The sequence below is a fragment of the Ovis canadensis genome, chromosome 2, assembly GCF_042477335.2.
Source record: "Ovis canadensis isolate MfBH-ARS-UI-01 breed Bighorn chromosome 2, ARS-UI_OviCan_v2, whole genome shotgun sequence".
Taxonomy (NCBI): Eukaryota; Metazoa; Chordata; class Mammalia; order Artiodactyla; family Bovidae; genus Ovis; species Ovis canadensis.
The window spans coordinates 128,918,653-128,945,065 of NC_091246.1; the positions used below are offsets into that span (position 1 = coordinate 128,918,653).

General features: G+C 36.3%; 1 protein-coding gene across 1 annotated transcript in view; it reads right to left on the bottom strand.

The window, feature by feature from the left end:
* Positions 1-2,140: 2,140 nt before the first annotated feature.
* FSIP2 (fibrous sheath interacting protein 2) overlaps positions 2,141-26,413 on the bottom strand; it is a 142,046-nt gene continuing 117,773 nt past the window's right edge. Inside the window, exons 17-22 of the mRNA XM_069573755.1 lie at positions 24,379-24,879; positions 22,718-22,818; positions 15,523-15,566; positions 12,037-12,080; positions 6,962-7,031; positions 2,141-2,280 (exon numbers count right to left, since the gene is read on the bottom strand). Coding sequence (XP_069429856.1) covers positions 2,141-2,280; positions 6,962-7,031; positions 12,037-12,080; positions 15,523-15,566; positions 22,718-22,818; positions 24,379-24,879 — 900 coding nt within the window. The remainder of the gene's footprint in view (positions 2,281-6,961; positions 7,032-12,036; positions 12,081-15,522; positions 15,567-22,717; positions 22,819-24,378; positions 24,880-26,413) is intronic.

A 26,413-nucleotide genomic window follows, 5' to 3' on the forward strand; every position in this document is an offset into this window, starting at 1 on the left:
AGAGACCATTATACTCTCCAAAAGTATGACGTTCACTATCTAGCCCTTTATGGAAAAGATTTGCCAACCTCTGTATTAGTACAGCAGAAATGGAAAAAAAACGCCTGAGAAATTATTCCCATGCTTTATGGATTTAAAAAATATTTTTCCGTATCAAAAGTTCATCACATATAGAAATTTAAGGCTACTACAGATTTCATCAGGTAATATACATTGCTTCAACTCAGTCTTTGAATTTTTAGTATCTTTTCTAATATTATCTAAACAGCTACAAAGTTTATTCAACACATGACATGTTATAGAAACTTTTCTGGATTAAAGTTTTTCCTAGAATTTAAATTTATGAATAATTTAAATCACTTTTCCCATAATTTTGACAGCTTCAAGAATTCTGAACTTTATGCTTCTTTTTATACCTCAGTTGGAGAAAATTGGAAATTTCTTTCATCATTAAAATCCTATCAGAAAGTACATTACTCTTACATGTTAAATCTTTAATTAGAGAAGTATGTGAATCAGAGTGCCTTAGAAGCACTTTTTCCATAATTTTGGCAACCTCAAGAATTCTGAACTTTATGCTTCTTTTTCTACCTCAGTTGGAGAAAACTGAAAATTTCTTTCATCATTAAAATCCTACCAGAGAGTGCATTACTCTTACATGTTAAATCTTTAATGAGAGAAATATGTGAATCAGAGTGCCTTAGAATCAGATTTGCTAAAGATTTGCTTGTTTCCTTATCAACTTTTGAAAACATGGATGAGAGCTTTGATTAAAAATAATTTACAGTAAAACTTTTTTATGTTAAAAGACAACCTGAAAGCATGGGATTTTTAAAGCTGGGGACAATCAGTGATTTGTTTGGATGACATTTATAAGGATACACTCTACTGTCAATTTATGCACACTGGTAGAATTAGCTCTCCTGAAAATAGTTTTGATTTGGACTGGCAATCATTTCTTATCAACTATCATTTTTAAAATATCTATATCTATAGTGTATATGATTTTGTATGATCTTTGAGATCAAATAATTTATAAGAAATTTCATCATCACTTGAGTATAAAAATTCTTTATAATTACATTTTTCCTCTAGAACTATCTGTCATAACATCACTAAATTTATTAAAGAAAATCCAATTGTGTAAAACAAAATTTTCTCTGATATTTCTGCTTTAATTCTGGCTACTGTCAAGAATATTATATAGAGAAAAGAGAAGATATCACATTCTCTGAAAATGTATGAGTCAGCACTGGATGACTGACATTCTTTACTGTTTGGTTCATCTTTTGGATCTTTTCAAAAGACTTTTAGAACCCAGGAGCAAACATGCTGAATAAATTTGGATCCATATCACAAAGTAGCAAGTTAACAGATATTAAAAAAAATTCCTCTATCACGGTACTAATGATCCATCTTGTTAGGTTTTCCTCAGTACTTTTTATGTTCTTACAAATAGAATCTTGAGATCTATGTTCATATAAGGTATCTATATAAAGAATTTAACAACAGTGCCAACAATTTGTTTATTGATGGTATTTTATACAAAAGGGTACCTTGTCTGAAAAAGGTTTTTAAGGAGAGGGGTCATCTTATGTATATACAATGGTTTATCCACAGTGATTCTTCTTGATGGTTCTTTATCAATAGTTACATATTTTCGTTTGGCAGGTGTTTTATAAACTGATGAAATTTTACCTGTAGTTGCTTAGAGATACTTCTTATTTGAACATACAAATACATCTTTTCTAGTGAACCAATCAGTTTCATATCTGTGTCAGAGAATTCAGCTTGAGTTTTATCTCAGCTTGCTGACTATTTTGGTGAACATACCCTCTGGAAATTTAATAGGAAAAAATTCAAGTTCATTTTCTGGTGGGTAATGAGGGCTGACTGATTTACTTGATATGCTTTTTGTCTCTTTATCTTCATGGCATGTATATAACACCAGCACTCAGCATCTCCTTATACCAAAATTCTAATCAGAAGCATTGTCAAAATTTTGTTACTCAGGTCTCTATTTCTCTTGCTCTTTTTGCTCAGAATTATAGGAATCATCTTATTGGACACTATGTTAATGTTTTAAAAAACATTTTATTTTCTAAGGGAAGTAAGCACAGTAATATCAGGTATAAAAACTTCAATGCTCATTCTGGTGAGGTGGTGAGGAAGATTTGGAAATATTGGTGTTAATATTTCGAGAAAACACCTTTGACAGAGCTGAAGATACCTTTGCCAGCATTTTAGATCCTTGTTTGGGAACATCAGACCTGGAAGTTTCTGTGGACAAAACAAAGCAGTATCGATATTTATTAGACATTCTAGTTGAGGCAGTAATACCATAGGATTAATGATTTGATGTTCAGAAAATGACATTTATAAAATAAATTATGGAATATAAAAAATATTCACAAGGATTCTGTTGATTTGATCCTTCTAACACCCCTGTGAAGGAAACAGAATGATATCCCCATTTTTGGATATGAATCTTGATGAAGTCAGAAACCCTGCCTAAGGTCATGTTAATAGAAAGTCATCCCACTTCCATAGGGTCCAGCTTTCTGCCTCTCATGGCATCATTATACCTGCTCTACTCTGATACTTCTCTAATCAGGTGTTCAAAGAATACCTTTCTTTTTCTAGCAGAAGAACCTCTGAAAAAGTAATGAGTTAAACTCACATAAAGAGTACTGATAACTTTCAACTCTATATAGCGAGACTGTCTATTTCAGAGTGCTCAGTTGAAAACAGAAGTGCATTAAAACTGCTATTATTTCTCACAACTTTGGGTAAACTTTTAGTTAACTGACTTCAAGTGATTTCTTTTGTCATGTGAAGGAAAACTGTATGGATAATAAGAGTTTCCATTTGGAATTATTGTTCTGTATCACATGGGATTTGGAGAAGGAAATGGCAACCCACACCAGTACTCTTGCCTGGAAAATCACATGGAGGGAGGAGCCTGGTAGGCTACAGTCCATGGGGTCGCAAAGAGTCAGACACAACTGAGTGACTTCACTTTCACTTATCACTTCTTCAGGGCATGGACTCTTCAGTTCAGTTCAGTTCAGTCACTCAGTCGTGTCCGACTCATTGTGACCCCATGAATCACAGCATGCCAGGCCTCCCTGTCCATCACCAACTCCCGGAGTTCACACAAACTCATGTCCATCGAGTCAGTGATGCCATCCAGCCATCTCATCCTCGGTCGTCCCCTTCTTCTCCTGCCCCCAATCCCTCCCAGCATCAGAGTCTTTTCCAATGAGTCAACTTTTTGCATGAGTTGGCCAAAGTATTGGAGTTTCAACTTTAGCATCAGTCCTTCCAATGACCACCCAGGACCGATCTCCTTTAGAATGGACTGGTTGGATCTCCTTGCAGTCCAAGGGACTCTCAAGAGTCTTCTCCAACACCACAGTTCAAAAGCATAAATTCTTTGGTGCTCAGCTTTCTTCACAGTCCAAATCTCACTGCCATACATGACCACTGGAAAAACCATAGGCTTGACTAGACAGATCTTTGTTGGCAAAGTAATGTCTCTGCTTTTGAATATGCTATCTAGGTTGGTCATAACTTTCCTTCCAAGGAGTAAGCTTCTGTTAATTTCATGGCTGGAATCACCATCTGCAGTGATTTTGGAGCCTCCAAAAATAAAGTCTGACACTGTTTCCACTGTTTCCCCATCTATTTCCCATGAAGTGATGGGACCAGATGCCGTGATCTTCGTTTTCTGAATGCTGAGCTTTAAGCCAACTTTTTCACTCTCCTCTTTCACTTTCATCAAGAGGCTTTTTAGTTCCTCTTCACTTTCTGCCATAAGGGTGGTGTCATCTGCATATCTGAGGTTATTGATATTTCTCCCAGCAATCTTGATTCCAGCTTGTGCTTCTTCCAGCCCAGCGTTTCTCATGATGGACTCTGCATATAAATTAAATAAGCAAGGTGACAATATACAGCCTTGACATATTCCTTTTCCTATTTGGAACCAGTCTGTTATTTCATGTCCTGTTCTAACTGTGGCTTCCTGACCTGCATATAGGTTTCTTGAGAGGCAGGTCAGGTGGTCTGGTATTCCCATCTCTTTCAGAATTTTCCACAGTTTATTGTGATCCACACAGTCAAAGGCTTTGGCATAGTCAATAAAGCAGAAATTGATGTTTTTCTGGAACTCTCTTGCTTTTTTGATGATCCAGCAGATGTTAGCAATTTGATCTCTTGTTCTTCTGCCTTTTCTAAAACCAACTTGAACATCTGGAATTTCATGGTTCATGTATTATTGCTGAATCTTGGACTGGAGAATTTTGAGCATTACTTTACTAGGGTGTGAGACGAGTCAACTGTGCAGTAGTTTGAGCATTCTTTGACATTGCCTTTCTTTGGAATTGTAATGAAAACTGACCTTTTCCAGTGCTGTGGCCACTGCTAAGTTTTCCAAATTTGCTGGCATACTGAGTGCAGCACTTTCACAGCATCATCTTCCAGGATTTGAAATAGCTCAACTGGAATTCCATCACCTCCACTAGCTTTGTTTGTAGATATTCTCTTAGAGAATATCATATTAAAATTTAACAAAATGAGGGGTTCATGTTTGGGAATGCATGTAAGAATTAAAGATATTAAAATTTTAAAAAAAATTAAAAAAATTTTAACAAAATGAGTATGTTATATGTAAAGACAGAGGTGAATATTTACATACTTTTATGAAAACTTATGATAGGATGTGATAGGACATAGAAGCACACATGGGAGTAAAAGCCCATCTTTTCCTAATTCCAGTTCATGCCAGAATTCATGACTATACCTCTTATAGTTACTAGATTTGTTTTTACTAGTCAGGTGATCTTCTGTGGTTAAGCTAATATGTTGTTTAGTCACTAAGTCATGTCTGACTCTTTTGTGACCCCATGGACTGTAACCTGCCAGGCTCCTCTGTCCATGGGATTCTCCTGGCAAAAATACTGGAATGGATTGCCATTTCCTTCTCCAGGGTATCTTTCTGACTCAGGGATCGAACCCAGGTCTCCTGTGTCTCCTGCACTGGCAGACAGGTTCTTTACATCTGACCCACCTGGGAAGCCCTTAAAAGCTAACACAGCTAACAGCAAATTTAAAGTGAAAAGTGAAAGTGTTAGTTGCTCAGCTGTGTTCAGCTCTTTGTGATCCATGGACTATAGCCTGGCAGGCTCCTCTATTAATGTAATTCTCCAGGCAAAAATACTGGAGTGGGTTGCCATTCCCTTCTTCAGGGGCTCTTCCTGACCCAGGGTTCAAACCTGGGTCTCCTGCATTTCAGGCAGATTCTTTATCATCTGAATCACCTGGAAAGTCCAAGAAAGCCAACAGAATAAAGAATTAAAAAAACAACAACAACAACAACTATGTTTAGGTTTTTTGTACATGCCCGGTTGGTCAGTCGTGTCCGACTCTTTACAACCCTATAGAGTATGGCCCACCAGGCTCTTCTGTCTGTGGGATTTTTGTTCAGGCAAGAATAGTGGACTGTGTTACCATTTCCTTCTCCAGTAGATCTTACCAACCCAGGGATTGAACCTAAGTCTCCTGAGTCTCCTGCACTGGCAGGCAGATTCTTTACACTGAGCCACCTGGGAAGCCTCTGTTTAGATTTTTACTGTGCTATTGTTTTTTAAATTATCTAAAAATTAAAAAGGAAAAATCCAAAATCTGTAGCAAAAAGACAGATGTATGGATGAAAGAGAGAAATGTACATTTTGAAAAGGAAAGATAAAAATTTTTCTAACATGACTGAGGCATTATGACAAGGCTTCTGAAATTCTCATTGGAGAGGTAAGGTTTACTGTTCTGAAAACTTGGTGGTCTTGTTAAAAATGCAGATTTCTGGGCATCATTACTCCGAGATACTAATTTAGCCAGTCTATAGAGGGTCTGGGAATCTTCATGATCAAAAAGGTATTCTGGGTGGTTCCAGTGTTGTAAAGCAATTTCTAGAAACACACCAAAGACTGCTGAAATCCATATTCACTATTAGAAGACTGGTGGGTGGTTGGTGTACTAGGTTAAAAGCATCGTTCCCAGAGTGAACAGTGGACCCTTGTGTTTATCAATTAATAGTTCTTTTTACAACAAAACTATAAGCTATGTTTGCTCATTACCCACTAAGGACCTAGTTCTGGGATGCAATGGCAACTGTATGGATCCACAGTGGAGAGGGAAGAAAGAATGTAGGATAAAAGTAAGAAGATATGTTTTTGAACCCTAAAAGCTCTCCATCTGTTGGCTGTATAGCCTCCAATAGTTATTTACCTTCATTTCTCATTTGTAAATTATGGTTCTAAGACTTGCAGAGGGAATATTATATGGTGTAGGAGATATAAACAAGTTTTGTTTCATTTATCAGGTGTTTTGAAATTACATCATGAAATCTGAAAGTCAGAATTTTTTACACAAAACTGTCTCTACTTTCTTCTGAAAAATGCTAAGACCTGAATTAGAAGGCCTGGCAACAAGCCAGCATGCCAATGACTGGACCTGTGTAGTAACAGCTCCCTTCTTTAGATGGGGCATGCCATGGATCCCTGCTCAAACTACTGTTCTTGTTTGTCACCTACTTAGCTCCTGTGATCATTTGAGTATATCAGCTATGGTCATGCTTAATGAGCTCAGGCTTTGAAGTCTGGCAGATCTGTATTTGAACCCCAGTGCTGTAACTTACTTGCTTGGGGTGACCTTGAGTAAGTTATTCTCACTTTTTCTTTAATAAAATGAAGATAGCTGATACCTAATCAATGTTAGTTCCATTACCTATTACCTTTTTGGTTTAAGAATTGCATAGTAAACTGCAAGTGGAAATAATATCTTAATATTTATATATAATATTTGTATTTTTATGTATAGCTATCTCATATTGATAACATGCATCAAAGCTGCAAAGGAGAAACTACTCATTCTAGAAGTAATGTTAAAAGCATAACATATTTTGTACCTGAAATGGCTTCATTTGAGGGATTCACACTGTGAAGAATATTCTTGTTTCCTTCAAAAATGGTGATAAACTGCAAGACAAAGCAAAGTACTGATTCAACATTTTATTAGATACTACATACTAGAGATATCTAGAAATCCTCAAGAGATGTAGCATAATCATTATAGCATTGTATATGACTTCCGTGTTCAGCAGTTACAATTATTCTCTGAGACTCATACATTTTGCCAATTATATGGCTAGGATTGACCCTTATCATAGATATGAACCTTGACTACCAAATAATTGAAGGCTCAGGTATCATAACAGACAAAAAAAATTATCAGCTTTGTCTCTCCCTCCTCTTCTTTGGGATAAACTGCAATGAGTAGTAAGTTATAGATTATTTTCTGATAATAAAGAAAAGAGAAAGAAATAGATGTTTAATATATAACTCTTCATGGGAAATAGATGGGGAAACAGTGGAAACAGTGTCAGACTTTATTTTTGGGGGCTCCAAAATCAGTGAAGATGGTGACTGCAGCCATGAAATTAAAAGATGTTTACTCCTTAGAAGAAAAGTTATGACCAACCTAGATAGCATATTCAAAAGCAGAGACATTACTTTGCTGACTAAGGTCTGTCTAGTCAAGGCTATGGTTTTTCCAGTAGTCATGTATGGATGTGAGAGTTGGACTGTGAAGAAGGCTGAGCGCCAAAGAATTGATGCTTTTGAACTGTGGTGTTGGAGAAGACTCTTGAGAGTCCCTTGGACTGCAAGGGGATCCAACCAGTCCATTCTGAAGGAGATCAGCCCTGGGATTTCTTTGGAAGGAATGATGCTAAAGCTGAAACTCCAGTATTTTGGCCACCTCATGCGAAGAGTTGACTCATTGGAAAAGACTCTGATGCTGGGAGGGATTGGGGGCTGGAGGAAAAGGGGACGACGGAGGATGAGATGGCTTGATGGCATCAGTGCCTCAATGGACATGAGTTTGAGTGAACTCCGGGAGTTGGTGATGGACAGGGAGGCCTGGCGTGCTGTGATTCATGGGGTCGCAAAGAGTCAGACAAGACTGAGCAACTGAACTGAACTGAACTGAACTGAACTGATATAACTCTTAGCTTTGTTTTATGGAAATCTTTGCTGTTTCCGAAGAGAAGTCAAGTGGCTGTGTGGATCTAGTGCAGGGAACATGGCTCAGAAACTAGCTTTATTCCATAGGACTTTATCTTTGAATGCAAAAGAAGCAATTTCCCCAGAAAGATGTGAAGTATCCTGGGACAGGTAGCAAGATTTCACTGTAGCTATTTTAGAATGCTAGTAATTTAAAAAGGAAATGAGTCAATGAAGTAAGGCTTAATATATGTAACACAAAATGCCTTGTGTAGAGATTATGCAAAGACCACCAGATATTAATGAGTTCTACCACAGTTCCTCCAAGAGAATTTGAGGCAGAGTTTGAGATATTTTGAACAGGACACTTGAAGAATAAAATGGAGCAGAGACTGTGTAGAGAACTTATTCTCAGCATTGGCTGCAAAGTAGAATTATCTATGAAAAAAAATTAATATGAATCCCTGGGTCCCATACCACCATGGAATTGAAGTCCCTGAGGGTGGGGCAGATATTGACACTAAAGAAAAACACATGACTCTGATGTGTGAGAATTAGAGTTGTAATACCTATTCTATAAGAAGCAAGCAGATGCTACCATGTGTCTCATATGAATAAATATACTTAAGTTCTGCTAAGAACTTCCAGTATTACATCAGATTCACAAGTATTTGCTGTTACTTCATGGAACATTGTTAAAATAACCTTTTTAATAACAATTTATAGTTTTTTTTTTTAATATTGTAGTTGTTTTACAATGTTGTATTAGATTTTGCTATGTAGCTAAGAGAATCAGCTGCACCTGGATCTCGTCTTCTTTGGATTTTTCCCCCTTTTAGGTCACCAGAGGACATTGCTATACAGCAGGGGCTCATTAGTTATCTGTTTTGTACATGGCAGTGTATGTACAGCAGTCCAAATCTCCAAACTCATCTCAACCCTCACTTCCCAGCCACCCTTGGTAATCATAAGTCTGTTCTCTACATCTGTGTCTCTTTCTGCTCTGCAGATAAGTTCATCTGTACCACTCTTCTAGATTCCACATGTAAGTGACATTATACAATATTTGTTTTTCTCTCAGATTTACTTCACTCTGTAGGACAATCTCTAGGTCTCTCCATGTCTCTACAAATTACCCAATTCCATTCCTTTAGATGGCTGAGTAATATTCCATTGTATATATGTTCCACATTGTCTTTATCCACCTCTCTGTTGATGGACATTTAGGTTATTTCCATGGCACATCTATTTTAGACAGTGCTGCAAGGAACATTGGGGTGCATGTGTCTTTTGATCATGGGCATTCTGACTGGTGTGAAGTGATATCTCATGGATTTGATTTGCATTTCTCTAATAATTAGTGATGTTGAGCATCTTTTCATGTGTTTGTTGGCCATCTGTATGTCTTCTTTGGAGAAATGTCTATTTAGGTCTTCTGTCCATTTTCTGGTTGCATTATTTCTTTGATATTGAGCTGCATGAACTGTTTGTATATTTAGGAGGTTAATCCTTTGTCAATTGCTTTGCAAATATTTTCTTCCATTCTAAGGGTTGTTTTTTTGTCTTACATATGGTTTCCTTTGCTGTGAAAAAGCTTTTAAATTTAGTTAGGTCTTCTTTGATCTTTTTGGCTTACCTCCTAGAATAATGAGAATGAAAACAAAAATAAAGCAATGAAGCTTGATTAAATTTAGTATCACTTAAAGTTTTTACTTGAAAATTTAAAAATATTGCCTATGTTGGAGTTGGCATCTTTGTCCTTTCCCTTTAAAGTTATAGACACTGTCTTAGTTCTTTGTATGTTGAGCAATATTGTATTGTATCCTGACCTTTTTGAACAATTTATATGATTCTAAGAACTGTTAAAATCCTCTGTAGAGGGTTGATTATTTTTAAAGTAGTTAGTTAACCCATTAAAATTCAGAACACACATCCTACCCTGTCTTCTGTGACTGTGGTTCCAATGTAAATTTAGTTTTCAGAGTCTTGGCAGTATTTTTAGTGTGTATCTCTATTAAGACTGTAGTTCAATTTCTTTTTTTTTAATTTTTATTTTTACTTTATTTTGCTTTACAATACTGTATTGGTTTTGCCATACATTGACATGAATCAGCCACGGGTAGCCTTTTGTCTATAGAACATCAAGTCAGTTCTTTGCATGCACATCTCAGGAGACACTTTATAAAAACAGATTTGGAGAGGTTCCTTTTTCATGTCCCTCTTCTCTTTGATTTCAGTGTCTCTGATTCTCAACAGTCCCCTATTCTGATTCTGTGTTTAGAATGCTATGGCTCTAGCCTTCCTGTGTGTTGTCTCACACATCCCATGATGGTATCGATGTCCAGGGTAAAGTAACAAAAGAAGGCAGAGAAAAATGTAGCAGGTTTCCCCCTAGTGTTCTTCATGTTACTGGAGACTAATTCCTCTGGTCAGAGAGAACGATTTTCTCTCAGTTTTAAGAGCCTCACAACTTTATTGCCACTGTTGTACAGGTTCATGGCTAAAACTTGCCTTGAGAGTGGGCAGAAGAAGGGGAAATAGTGGTGAAAGTGAGCTTCCCTGCTTTCCATTTCATAGGTACTTCTTCCTAATTCTGGTAAGAGAGCCATGGTTTCTCTTGGAGATTTCTTATTTTATCCATTCCCTCTATGTAATTATAGGATTTGAACTGCCCTGGGTCTATCATAGATGTGAGAGGAAAAAACACACGAAACTCATAATGGTCTTGGAGTTCTGATTTCCTGCCCCAAGCTACTGAATCAGTTGCTTTTCAGAGCCCTCAGTAGTTGTCTAGAGAGTTTAATCAGTGAGAGACACAACTGGAATGTGCTTTACTTTACCTTTCTCAGAACTGGGCTGAATAAAAACTGTAAGCACAATTTTACCATGGAAAAGCAGTTAAGTGAGGAAAAAGGACAGGAGCTAAAAGGGTGCAGATTAGCCAGCAGTTCAGTTTGGCACAAGGAATGGCCTGTTAGTCAGGTCCTTAGATTAGCGATTGTCTTCATTTTAGTGACATTTGATTTTACTTAGAAAACATGGCGTAAGTAAAGCCTGAGGTTGTCAAACAGGTGTTTTAGTTTAAAAATGAAGATTAGGTTGAGTGAGGAACTAACCCAACATCTTTAGAGATGTAGTAAAAGTTATCTTAAGTATGAGTTGTAAGATTTGAAAATTACTCTGGTAATAAGAAGTGACTGGATAATTGATGGATTGGGTGTCATGGGGTTGGGGAGATTTGCTTAGAAATAGGATTAAATTGAGCCAAGAAACAACCACAACATAAGAGGATTTGTAGCTTGAGGACTCATTGGAAACTTTCTAAAGAGGATTAGGAAGGAGGACACTTTCTGAGTTTACACTGGAGCATAGCTCCGTCTCTGGAAAACTGTCTTCAGGCAGTCATTCCTTAGGAATGCAGAGAAATAGATGGAATCAGCATTTATTTCTTATAACCTGCTCTCTTCCATTTCTGAAGCTTCTGTTTCTTCCTTGCCTCCACCAAACCCCTCACTTGGGTCTACTTGCCCTAAGAAGGGCCAAGTGACTCATTCCTTCTCAGATTTCCTCCAGTGACTGCAGTAACAGAGTTAAGGAATGCAATTGTTTTCAGGTGCTAAGGAGGAACAGTGGCTTATCCTGTGCACTTAAGCAAGGAATGATAGCTTAACCCTAAGGTGAGAATTGATGGATTTCTTGGGTACCATGGACAAGTCTTGGCCTGGAGGAGAGATTTGAGCATGAAGACATTGCAAATAGAGGAAGAGCTCCTGATGCCCCTCAAACAGCACCACATGGTCATTGATTTAACCTTGAAAAATAGAATATACTGGTGGGCTGCCGTCTATGGGGTCGCACAGAGTCAGACACGACTGAAGCAACTTAGCAGCAGCAGCAGCAGCAGCAGCAGCAGCAGCAGCAGCAGCAGCAGCAAATGGCCTCATATATTCTAATTAGAGGCTATAGAAAAAATACTTACCTTAACACTGCTTGAATTTTCTGGCTTTTGTTCCTGAGAACTTGCTGTGGAGAGGAAGAAAAAAACAGGAAAAAAAAAAAAGTATTCTTTCGGAGGCACAAATAACATTGACACAAATCTGATCTTATTGTTTTTCACTGAAAAGTCATAGAATTAGGCTAATAGAAGCACTTGTTTCAGTGCATAGACAATGTGAATAAAACTGAAATAGGTGAGATCCCTAGATGTATGTGGCATATTTTAGCCCTTCTTTTAGGAATTATGAAAGATGAAGTGTGATGTCATAGGAAAGACAGGTTCTGTAACTTAATAACTATAAATCTATGAACAACCACTCAATCCCTATGTGCCTCTTTATTATTTATTTTGCATATAAAATAAGAAATTGCCCTATATGTGATTCCTAAGGGCCTTTCCAGCTTTAGCACTCTTTGATTCCACATAGCTAATTAAAATCAATCAACTGGAACGAAGAGCAAGTCTTTTATAAGAGCCAGTCTTATGAAATATTCTGAGTGAGAATCAGGAGAATTTTGAGACAATACCAAGAGGAAACCTGGTGGAGTTGCTGCACAACTAAAAGTTGCCTAAATTTTAGGGGAAGCCAACACCAGTAAAAAAATTCAACCCAAGGAGGTAGAAATAATACTATTAGATACATTTCACAAAGACCCATCACTAAGAAGGCAGTTCACCTGCTAGGGCATCAGAAAACTTGAGTTTAAGTCTTAGCTTCACTACTTAGAGCTGTATGGATATTGGGGAATTTAATCTGACTTCTCTCCCAGTTTCCTCCCCTTTGTAGACTGTGAATGAGACTATTTTCCTGTCTCTGTCTCAAGAAGACTTAATGAGATATCTCATGTATAAAAAACTATGCATTTTATAGACATGTACTCATCAAGAGTCAACACATGTTTGTTAGGATCAATTTAGGTTCTGGAAACAAAACAAAACAAAACAGTAGCAAGACCTCAGTTAACTCAAGAGAAGAGCTAATTATCTGACTTACCTGACAAGGTTGGCAAAATTTCATTGTTGGTTAATAATATTTCTAAAGTATCTAACTGTATATTGCACAAAATTGAACTGACTTTTAAATTACTGAGGACATTTGGATTTACTACCATGGCTATCATTCCAAACACTAGTTTTTTTTTTTGTTTCTAGGTTCGGTGGCTAGCAACTTTCCAGGATGTACTAGGAATTTGTTTTGATGAAAAGTCACAGAAAAATTCCTGCTAGTTTAGGATCCTAGGATATTCAGATTCAAGCTATTTGGAAATTTTCTTCTATATTCTATATAAAACTATAAACTAAAATTAGGAATATTTTATAATATATATAAAACTATAAACTAAATGTTCAACCTTAATCTTGTAATTCAACTCAAGATTTAAATATCCTATGACTTATGTGACATCTCAACTTAAATATCTAATATCTTAACATATTCAAAACAGAATTCTTGTCCACTCTCCTTAGTTATTCCCATAGTCTCCCTTATTCACTGCTTCCTCCTACTATAAGCTTGTTTTAGACCCTTGGGGATATAGCTGTGATCTTCATGGAGCTTATATTCTAGAAGGAGATAGTGAAAAAAACAAATATGGAGTCTGTCATACAGTAATAAGAGCTAGGGAGAAAAAAAGCAAAGAAGTGGAATATGCAGTGCCATCTTGACAATGAGGTTACAATTTCAGAGCGTGGTCCAAGAAGACTTCACTGAGAAGTCTGAGTTTCTGAAGGTGACGAACAAGCAATGTAGATACAGGAGGAAGGCTTCTTTGGTGGCTCAGATGGTAAAGTGTCTGTCTACAATGTGGGAAACCTGGGTTTGATCTCTGGGTCGGGAAGATTCTCTGGAGAAGGAAATGGCAACCCACTCCAGTATTCTTGCCTGGAAAATCTCATGCACAGAGTAGCCCGGTGCAGGCTACTCTGTCCATGGGGTCCAAAGAGTAGGACACGACTGAGTGACTTCACTTTAGACTTCCCTGGTGGCTCAGATGGTAAAGTATCTGCCTGCAATGCGGGAGACCTGGGTTCAATCCCTGGGTCGGGAAGATCTCCTGGAAAAGGAAATGGCAACCCACTCCAGTATTCTTGCCTGGAGAATCTACAAGGACGCTACATGAGGATCAGCAAGTGCAGAGATCCTGAATTCCTGGAATGTTTAAGGACTAGCAGAAGGTCAGTGAGGCTAGGACAGGGTGAGCCAGAAAGGGAAACCGAGGAGGTGATAATAGGGGTTTGGGGTGATGTCTAGATGATGTAAGGTTTTGCACGCCACAGTAATTTATTTGGTTTTTGTTTCAGATGGGATGGGAAATACTTATACCTGTAATTATCTTTGCTTCTCTGCCTCAAGTTACAATGTAAATTCTATGATGTTGAGGACTCTATCAGTCTTATTCACATATGGGATTTTAGAACAGAAGAAAGTGCTCAGTGAATTTCTGAATGAGTGAATTGGACAGCTGCAATATTACTGAAGGATATAAGAATTAAGCTTGATCATTGCAACGAAGCTGGAATAAACAAAACCCTGAATTTAGGGTCAGAAGACATGGGATGTAGACTAGGCTCTGCCTGTGACTTAAACTAGCCTTGGACAAGTCACTTCCTCACCCTGAGCTTGAATTTCCTTATGTAAACAATGGAGGAAGTCATATTAAGTGAATTTTGTCTGACCCTAATCAGCCTAGGATTCCATAATATGGGAATCAGTGATTATTTTGACACCGGGTTATAGTATGTTTATAGAATTCTGTTGTACTTACTGTTATTTTATGAACCATCTTAATAAAAATGATTTCCTCTTTCAAGTTGAGAGAATGTTTCTTAAGTAATACCTTGAGTGAGCTGTAGTTGTGGTTCAGATTTAAAGGCCACTTTACAAGTAGGTACAAACTCAAATTCTTGGACATGCTACCACTGTTAGAACCATATTAATTACCTGAGGTTTCAACAAATAGAGCACTAGATAGTCCTCACACAAATGTTCTAAGCACTCAATATAATTATAGGTTAAAAAAAAATTGAGGTCCATACTAGCCACATTTAAATGTAAGCATATGAATTTAGCTCTAAAGGCCTTTTTTTAGGGGTATATTTTGATTTGGTTAAGCACAAAGAAAGGATAAGTTCTCAAATAAATTGTTAAATCCTAGTATCATAGTTTCTGGTTCAGCTAGAAACTATGATATACACCCTGATTTTGTGGATATTTCTCACAGGAGCATGGTAAACATAAATTCATTTATCACATCATATTCTTGACCAAAATCATTAATAATAACATAAACTAGTTCACTTATTTTAACACCTGCATGCTATAGTACTGGATTCTTTTTAAAAGTAGATAAGCTCATAGGAAAAAGTAGTATCAACTTCAGGCTTGATGACTTAAAAAAACTGATCAGAGCAGTAGAGTATCCTTCTGAATAGTTTCTACTTTAAATTGAGAAAAATAATAAATCCAACCTTCCAAAATTTTAGTTCTCTCTGCAGTATAACCTTCAGTTTCACTAAAACAGAAGAGAAAAAGAACATTTCATTTTTTTGTGTATTTAATGAATCAAGAAATTACTGGTTAAGTAAAATCACAATCTGTCCTCATTCTCCATACAGAGGTAAACTTGGAATAATGTATCATTGAGTTTCCAAATCAAATGCAGATTATTTCTAAATTGACTTTCTTCCCACTTTTAAAATCCTGGTTAAATACACATAAAATTGATCATCTTAACCATTTTTAAGTGTACAGTTTTATACTTGAGTACATTCACATTATTGTGCAACTATCACCACCATCCATCTCTGGAACTTCATTTCCCCCTGAAACTGAAACTTTGTACTCATAAATCCTTATTCCAAAATACTAACACTGTACCTCCCTCTTTCTCCATCCCCTGGAACCCATATTTTACCTTATGCCTATGTGATCTGACTAGTTAGGTATCTCGTATAAGTGGAATCATAAATTTGCTATTTTGTGACTGACTTATTCATTTAGCATAATGTCTTCAAGGTAACATGTCCTTGTCAGGATGCCCTTCCCTTCTAAAACTGAAAAATATTCTGTTGCAATCATGTACCATATTTTGCTGATCCATTCATCCATCAGTGGACTCTTGTGTTGCTTCCAAGATTTGGTTATTGTGTATAATGATGCTATGAATATAAATATAAAAATATTTGTTTGAGTCCATGTTTTGCTGGTTCATATGGTAACTTTGTGTTTAAATTTTTTTTTTTTTCACAAACTCTCATACTGTTTTCAATAGTGCCTGTACCATTTTAAATTTCCAGTGCATTGTGTGAGGGTTCTGATTTCTTCACATTCTTGCCAACATGTTATTTTATGAAAAAAATTGTTTTTGATTATAGCTATCCTCATGGGTGTGACATAGCATCTCATTGTGGTTTTGATTTGCATTTCCCTAATGATCAGTGATGCTGAGGATCTTTTTACAAGCTCATTGTCCATTTATACATCCTCTTTGAGGAAGTATCTATTCAAGCTACCCTTTGCCTAATTTTTAAATCAGGTTGTTTTTTTGTTTTTGTTGAGTTATAGGAGTTCTTTATATATTCTGGATAGTACTTCCTTATCAGATATATGACTTGTAATTATATTCTCCCATTCTATGTGCTGACTTTTTACTCTCCTTTGAAGTGCAAAAATTTCTAATTTTGATACAGTCAAACTTATCTAATTTTTTTCTTACTGCTTGTACTTTTAGTATCATATCCAAGAAATTATTGCTAAATCCAATGTCATGGGCTTTCCCTCTATGTTTTCTTACAAGAATTCTATAGTTTACTTAGGCGTCTTTGACCCATTTTGAATTAGCTTTTCTACATAGTATAAGGTAAAGGTCTAAGTTTATTTTTGTGTGTGGTTATCTAGTTTTCTCAATGCCATCTGGTGAAAAGACGTTTTTCTCCATTTAATGGTCTTGGGATGCTTATAAAAAAGTTTTTGATATATTAAAGATCTGTTCTGTGTTATTTATTTTATTCCATTGCTCTACATATCTGTCTTTATATCAGCACCACATTGCTTTGATTACCATGATTCTATAATAAGTTTTGTAATCAGGAGTCCAAGTTTGTTCTTTCTTTTCAGGATTGTTTCGGCTACTGGAAGTTCTTTGAGATACCATATAAATATTCAAATGTATTTTTTCTTTTTCTGCAAAAAGTCAGAATTTTTATAAGGATTCCATTTAGTCTGTACAATCCTTTGAGTATTATTAAAATCTTAACAGAATATTTCCATTAATTTGTGTCTTTTTAAATTTCCTCCAGGTATGTTTTTCAGTTTTCATTGGAGTATTGAAATGTAATGGTTTTCTTCTGGGTTAATTCTATATCTAGCAACTTTGATTAACTCATATATTTCTTTTAAAAGTATTTTTTTTTTTGGTATGGCATCATTTGATTTTATACATATAAGATAATACCATCTATGAGCAGAGCTCATTTTAATTCTCTTCCAATTTAGATACCTTTTATTTCTTGCCTAATTGTTTTGGCTAGGACTTCTGGTAATATATTGAATAGAAGTGATGAGAGTATCAACTATTGTTGAATAAAACTGGACAGAGTAGACATCCTTGTCTTCTTTCTGATCTTAAAGGAAATGCTTTCAGCTTTTTATGGTTATATATAATGTTAGCTGTAGGTTTGTCAGATACTACCTTTATTATGTTGAAGAATGAAATCCCTCATTTGCTCCACTGCTGCCTTCCTTCCTATTAGTTGAGGTTTTACAGAGACACATTTTGATTCCCTTTCTGTTTCCTTTCATGTATATTTTATAGTTATTTTCTTTGTTGTTAACATGGAGAGTACATACAATATCTTAAAGTTATGATAATTAAGCTGATATCAATTTAACCCCAGCTGCATACAAAACTCTACTCCTTGATAGATCAAGCACCATCCCTTTGTTACTGCTGTCCCAAATTATGGCTTTATATAAATTCCATTTTAGTCTTTGGGTTTCCCTGGTGGCTCAGATAGTAAAGAATCCACCTAGAATTATTATAATACTGATTTTTACATTTGTCGATATATTTAACTTTACTAGAGAATTTAAAATTTTCATACGGCTTTGAGTTACCATCCAACATCCTTTAGTTTCAATTTGAAGAACTTGTGTTAACATTTCTTGCATTTCATTTTCTATTTTCGAATGTTCTGATTTCTCTTTCATTTTCAAGGGTATTTTTTTTACTGGTAATAGAGTTGTCACATGACAGTTTTCTCTTTTAGCCCTTTAAATATATAATCTACTGCCTTCCATCCTGCAAGGTTTCCTCTAAAAGTTTTACTGACAGTGAACAGGGAACAGATTGAGATCTATGGAGATCTCATGTACAAGCAATCCCTATGGTGCCACCTGAAGATTCTCTTTTGTCTTTGTCTTTTGATGGTTGTGATTATGTTTCAGGTAGTCTCTGTGCACTTATGTTACTTAAAATTCACTGAATTTATTATTTGTATATTCATGCTTTTTCAAATTTGAGGAGGTTTTAGCCATATTTCCTAAAATAATCCTCTTTCCCTTTTTCTCTGTTTTCTCTGGAACTGACCATAGTGTGTGTGTGGGTGTGTGTGTATTGGTATGCTTGATGATATCCCTTAAGTTCCATAGAATCTGTTCACTCTTTGTTTCAGCCTCTTCTTTTTACTTGTCAGACTCAATAATTTCAAGTGACTTGTGTTCAAATTCACTGATTATTTCTTCTGCTTGATTGTGACTGCTTTTGAGCCCATCTAGTGGATCTTACAATTTAGTTGCTATATTTTTCAGTTACAGAATTTGTTAGTTCTGACCAGTTCCTTTTTCCAGGTTTTAATCTCTTAATTTTTATTTGTATGATTTTTTTTTCATATACTTTTCCTTTGACTTCCTTTGGTTCTTTGTGTTTCAGTTATTTTAAACTCTTTGTCATATATATCCATTTGGTGTGCTTCTCCATGGACATTTTATGAGGATTTATTTGGTTTCTTAAAAATGTGCCAAATTTTCTTGTTTCTTAATATACATTGCGATCTTATGATGGAATTTGAGCATTTAAAGAAACAGTTATCTCTTCCAGCTTTTGAAGATTGGTGTAGAAACCCTTCACTAACTAACAGAATGGGAAACCTTGGGAACAGACAGAGGTAAAGCCTTCAGGTGTTCATCTTGTTCTGGGCCTATGTCCTTCTGGGACTATGTCCTTCTGGGCCTATGTATGTACTTCTGCTTTTCCTTCTTCAATTTTCCCAACCTGCTGTTAAATATTTTGTTTCCTAAGAGTATAATCATATTTCTTCTCAGTTTAGTTCAGTCACTCAGTCGTGTCTGACTCTTTGCGACCCCATGGACTGCAGCATGCCAGGCCTCTCTGTCCATCACCAACTCCTGGAGCATACTCAAAATCATGTCCATCAACTCGGTGATGCCATCCAACCAGCTCATCCTCTGTCGTCCCCTTCTCCTCCTGCCCTCACTCTTTCCCAGCATCAGTGTCTTTTCCAATGAGTCAGTTCTTTGCTTCAGGTGGCCAAAGTATTGGACTTTCACCTTCAGCATCAGTCCTTCCAATGAATGTTCAGGACTGATTTCTTTATGACTGACTGGCTTGATCTCCTTGCAGTCCAAGGGGCTCTTGAGAGTTGTCTCCAACATCACAGTTCAAAAGCATCAATTCTTCTGTGATCAGCTTTCTTTATAGTACAACTCTCACATCCATACATGACTACTGGAAAAAACATAGCTTTGACTAGATGGACTTTTGTCGGCAAAGCAATGTCTCTGCTTTTTAATATGCTGTCTAGGTTGGTCGTAACTTTCCTTCCAAGGAGCAAGCGTCTTTTAATTTCATGGCTGCAGTCACCATCTGCAGTGATTTTGGAGCCCAAGAAAATAAAGTCTGTCACTGTTTCCATTGTTTCCCCATCTATCTGCCATGAAGTAATGGGACCGGATGCCATGATCTTAGTTTTCTGAATGTTAAGTTTTAAGCCAGCTTTTTCACTCTCCTCTTTCACTTTCATCAAGATGCTCTTTAGTTCCTCTTCACTTTCTGCCATAAGGGTGATCATCTGCATATCCAAGGTTTCTTCTCAGGGCCTTAGCTATTCTGTTGTTTTCCTGCATCTGTAATCTCTTGCCTTCAGGTGTCTGTGCATCTGTAGTCCCTTGTGATTTCCATGCACCATGGCATCCATCTACTGACTTCTGGGGCTTCCAGGCTTAGATCCAAACTATGCCATCATTCCCAATCTGTGCTTCTTCAGGTGAGACAGAAATAGTCTCTCAGGTAGTCCACAGATCCAAACATTGCAAATAAGTTCCAATCTGCTCTTTCTATTCCAAGAGAAAAAAAATGGAATTGGGCCATTTCTTCCCAGCTATGCCACATCATGTTGCAGAAGGGGGTTGGGCAAAGATAAGAAAAGTCTGTGGAATTTCCTGCCACTTTGAATGTGGCCTTTCTTTGGGCATTCCCTTTGTTGATGCTGTTATTTGATTGGTTTCTAGAGCTCTTGTAAAGTTGTTTTATCAGTCTATAGTTATTTTTGTTTCTACAAGAAAATAAGGGTTTGCATTTTCTTGGCCTGCTACCTTGCTCTAAATTGACTTTCAGTTGGCATTATCTATGCCCTCTGTCTTCACTGATATAAATAATAGAGGGGTACCTGCATTACTAATTTGTCTGTTAATACAATCAATCATTATTTAGGAACAAGGGGCAATAATTTGGCCAGGAACAAATGTCCCAAAATATTATGTCAAAAAGAATTGCATTATGCTGTGTGGGGAAAAATTATAACCAGGTAGATTTTTCTATTTATATCTATTGCTCCTCCTACAATAGAAATATTTCCATTTCTAGGTTATGAATACTCTTATAAACTTAAGAATAATTTTAGGCAACTTCTGTTCTAGATATGATTAGATTAGAAATCTAATTAGATTTCAAGTCTGTTGGTGTTGTTCAGTCACCCAGATGTTTCTGATTCTTTGTAACCCAATGGACTGCAGCACGTCAGACCTCCCTGTCCCCTACCATCTCTTGGAGTTTGCCCAAGTTCATGTCCATTGCATCAATAATGCCATCCAGCCATCTCATTGTCTGACACTCTCTTCTTCTGCCCTCAGTATTTCCCAGCATCAGGGATTTTCCAAAGTTTTGGCTCTTTACATCAGGTGACCAAAATACTGGAGCTTCAGCTTCAGCATCAGTTCTTTCAATTAGTACTCAGGGTTGATTTCCTTTAAGATCAACTAGTTTGATCAACTTGCTGTACAAGGGACTCTCAGGAGTCTTCTCCAGCTCCACAGTTTGAAGGCATCAATTTTTTGGCACTCTGCCTTCTTTACGGTTCAGTTCTCACAACCTTATGGGACCACTGGGAAGACCATAGCCTTGACTATATAGACCTTTGTCGGCAGAGTAATGTCTCTGCTTTTCAACACACTGTCTATGTTTGTCAAAGCTTTCCTGCTGAGAAGCAATCGTCTTCTGATTTCATGGCTGCAGTAACCATCCACAGTTATTTGAGAGCCCAAGAAGAGTAAATCTGTCACTGCTTCCACATTTTCCCCTTCTATTTGCCATAAAATAATGGGGCTCAATGCCATGATCTTAGTTTTTTAATATTTAGTTTTGAGCTGACTCTTTCACTTTCTTCTTTCATCTTCATCAAGAGGTTCTTTAGTTCCTCCTTGCTTTCTGCCATTAGAGTGGAATCATCTGTGTATCTGAGGTTGTTGATGTTTTTCCCGCCTATCTTGATTCCAGTGTGTAACTCATCCAGCCTGGCATTTCTCATGATGTGCTCAGCATAAAAGTTAATAAGCAGGGTGACAACAGATAGCCCTGATGTACTCCTTTCTCAGTCCTGGACCAATCTGTTGTTTCATACAGGGCTCTCACTGTTGCTTCTTGACTCACATACAGGTTTCTCATGACATAGGTAAAATGGTCTGGTATTCCCATCTCTTTAAGAGTTTTCCACAGTTTGTTATGATCCACACAGTCAAAGGCTTTAGTGTAGTCAAAACAGAGGTAGATGTTTTTCTGGAATTCCCTTGCTTTCTCTATGGTTCAATAAATGTTGGCAATCTGATCTCACAGCTACACAGTTCAGACTGCTCCAATAATCATCCAAACTTGGGTTGCCTTCTCATGTAAATGCTGTCTATCTATACAGACCCACAATAAACTACACTGTTTTCTAGAATTCATCTCTGAATGCTCCAGCTTACACTGTTCCCTCTCTTATTTGGATTCATACATACTGGAACATTGAATTACTTAAAGAGAGTTGAGTAGGAACACTTTGGGCTGAAAGGCACTGGGTTGCATTTGTATCTGAACTATCTTCCAGATTAAAAAACAAAACAAAAGCCATAACACAGTAGCAAATTCTTAATTCAAGACACTGTTAGACTAGGAAGAATGTAGAGGGCAGGTAACTAGGAATGGGGCATCAGATAGAATGAAAAGGCCTTAGAGAAGCACAGTGAGAGGTAGGGGAGGAAAGGATGAGGAGTGAAAGAAGTTATAGGGTTGAATACTTGCCCTATCAAGTTTTACCAGGGACTTCATTCTTCCCAGAAGCATTACCCTGATCTCAGATTGCTATTTTATATTGCTTTAATTTCATATACCTGGCATATGAAATCAGATCTTCTTGGTTGTATGAAGATGAACTCATAATTCTGTGTATGAAGTAATGTGGCGGCTCAGTAGTAGGAATTTTTTCTTCTTTCTGGAAAAGTGCAAGCTATGCATTACATTTGATGAGCATTTTACCATATACTTGGCATATTCTCCCCTCTTACCATGCACTATAATTAGAAAAAGTTTCAGAGATTACTTAAAAATGGATGGAACCTATAGTTCTAATTAAAATGTCTTTTTCCAATATAGTTTTTAGGAAATGGCTAGTGAAAGGTTCTAGACAATACATTGAAGTTTGAGTAAATGCTAAAGATAAACATAGCACAAAGTTTGATGTATATGGTTTTCCAGTTCTGTACTTTACAGGTATTTTATGGAAACTTAGTTCAAAAAGAACAGAGATATAACTCTGGCAGTTCAGAAGCTTGTCAACTCAATCATGTGAACCTGTACTCTGATCTGGTTTGTTGGGAAGTCATGTGTGATTTTAAGGCCATAACTTTTATAAGAATATGTTTAGTGTTGTGTCTGTTATAATCTTGAAAAAATAGACTACTATTACTGGGATTACTGTTTATACAATCTATTTTTACTTTTGTTAATGTTAATTCTTCAGTTATCTATGAAGTCAGTACTTCTGAATATGTGGCTCAAGAAAACTATTCTGCAGACTGCATCTAGTCATGTAATCACATAGATTCCCAGCAAATAGTTCAAAGTATGTGTTAAGATGATTTGCCTGGGAAGCTTTTGAACTGAACAGAGTTGTATCTGTTGTTTCTGGTTCATCTCAGCTTTCGTGTTAACTTGGGAATCATGTCAAATGTATAATCAATAAGATTATCCCACCAGGAAACCCTAAATCATATATACTTTTCAAAAACGTACTTTGGTATACATTTTTGAACAGGGACCACCCAAAGAGTCACTGAAGTCCAAACCATTATCTTATGTGAGGCACTTGGTACTAGGGATGAAAGCTGTTCTCCATGAATATAGAGTTTATGGGCTGATTGCAAGGGTGATATTTAAAATATTTTTATTAACTTGTTAACTTTGGGCAAGTTGGTTAAGCAACGTGTTTAAAAAAAAATGCTATGTAACTTGCCCAAAAGATGCATAGCTATTAAAGATAGAGTTGGGATTGAAAGCCAGACAATCTGAAGTTGGTTGTTGTTTTTTGTTTTTTTTTTTTTTTTTTTTAAATTACCTCCTACCTTGACCCATCTTCTGGTCCTACCCTACTTGTTGAAAATGTATTTACCAGTCAAAATATAAAAGGGATGAAATCTTCTAAAATATGTAAATGATTAACTTTCACTTCTCTTAAGTAGCTTCCTTTTCTGTCATCCTTGGCTTTCTAATTATTCTATGTCTCTTTCCATTATCTGCTTTACTTCAATTGTGTTCTATGCATGTTATAAAATTTCAAGAAAAGTTTCTTTCATATTGTAAATTTTTCTTGCATACTGTATGCATTTCTTGCATACTGTAAATGTTGCCAGACTTAGGAAGAGACTCTCTGGAACCAAAGAATACTAAAAGTATTCTTTTCTACTCAATTAAGGTGCATTCTTGGACAGAATCTCTGAAGACCTCTACTCTTTCCACAAACATCTGGTTATTGAGAGTCATGTTTCTCACTCACCTTACTTTGTGACTTTTCCTCCCAAGTAGAATCTGTTTCAGTGAAGGTTCCTGAGCAGGGGGACATGTCAAGTTCAGCAATAGTTCTTTTAATTTGTCCCTTCTTAGCTTCTATTACATGATTTGACATTGTTCCAGTATGTTCAACATTTGCATTGGATGTGGGCTGACAACATTTACTTAGTGAAAAAAACTTTTTCAGACTGCTTGTGCTTTGTGTTGGCTTGGGAGAAACGACTTTGCTTTCTACTGGCTTTGTGGAATCTTTCACTTGATCTTCAATATTTTCTCCTGAGTGTTCTTGTACAATCTCTCTTAAAACAACTTCATCTTCATCAGATGAAGTTAGTTCCTCTTCTATGTTACTTTCTGAGATTTCCTGTTCAATATCATGAGCTACTAACCGGAGGATAAGTTCTTTTTTGTTCTGAACATCTTTTAAAAGCTCCACTTTGGTGATATCAGGCTTTCTTATATTCTGAAAGGAATTTCTGCAAACAGCCTAGAATTGAAGGTATAATGAATATCAGAAACAAATGCCTCAATCACTTTTCCTGTGATTCTGTTATAAAAGAGCTATTTCAGTATGATTTCTAGTTTTAGTTTAAAATAATATCTTCAGATGCTATGTTTACATTAGCAATATTTTAAAAAAGAAACATGAAAATTGTAAGAAATATTTGTTAGTATCATTTCTTTTACATTCAGGGATTGTATGTAATTTATCATACCATTTTATTAATCTACCATAATTTACTCCAGAGTTTAATGAAGGACTAACACAGGTTCTTCTTTTGCTTTTTTTTTGCTTAAACTTTGTATTTTGCTGCATCATGTATATATATTTTTTATTCTTTTACTTTGGAAGTTTGTGAGAAAAGTAGACATGATGATATATTTTTCTAAAACTGTAGATAGGTCAGCAAAGATAAACTGAAATGTACATATTTTCAATAGAAAATCAGTGTATTATCTGCTCTTGATTTTTAAAAATGATGAAAGACGAAGATTGTGAAGGTCTCTGACTCTTTAATCTCTATCATTCCACTCTTGATTCTTTGGATATATTTTCCAAAAGAATCTTCAAAACATAAGTCTTCATTTTTCTCTCACCTCCCTAGGCAAATCTCACCTTTCATTTTCAATGTCTAAAGACAGATCTAAATGTCTAAAGAAAAGACAATTATAATTGAGTAATATAACATCCCCATTTCAGTAGCCTTTGATGATGCCACAGAACCTCCAAATTGTTCCTAATCCTAGACCTCAACATTCCTTTGGAACACTGCAAGCCAATTTTTAAAATATTGGTACCAGAAAAGAATATTTTCTATGGAAATAAATATACAAACAGTCTCCTTAAGAACTTAAAACACAATCAGTTTTGATTTTCTGTATTATTGGCAGGGTGTAGGGGGGCAGGGCAGGCAGTGGTTTAGAAAATCCAAAATCATTCTATCTGGCTTTGTTACGATAAATAGTTTTAATATGTACATGCCTAGTGTGTTAGGAATTTATGGTATCTCAAAAAGGAAATAAAGCCCTGGGGCACAGCCAACAAATACCTAGATTCTCTGCTCTGATCTACTATTCTTTAGTCTTTTTGTCCCTGTGCAGGAGATTGATAACATTGATACCCAGACTGGTTCAAATCATGTCTTATCAGAGTTGTCTAGGTCTGCTTCATTTGTGCTTCATTTTTTTGGATGAATTTTCCCCCCCTTAAGAGAAAAATGGCCATTATTTTCATTTAAATATTATCTTCCTGCTTTCTGTGGGCTATAAATGACACATAAGTGCCAATTAACATATTTAACAGCCCTGATACCTAGTTCAATGGGTTGTAGGACAGTGCTGAAGAAAATTTACTTCAAGTGCCTGCTCCAAGGAGAATAGTTCTATAAAACTTGGCTCATTGTCCAAACATAAATTATACCCTAAGCACACTCTGTCTTCTTATGAGAGAACACGATCAGTACAAGGGGCTCTGATAAAAATGTGTAGATTAGTGTAATTCCATTGGCCAGACCATCCTT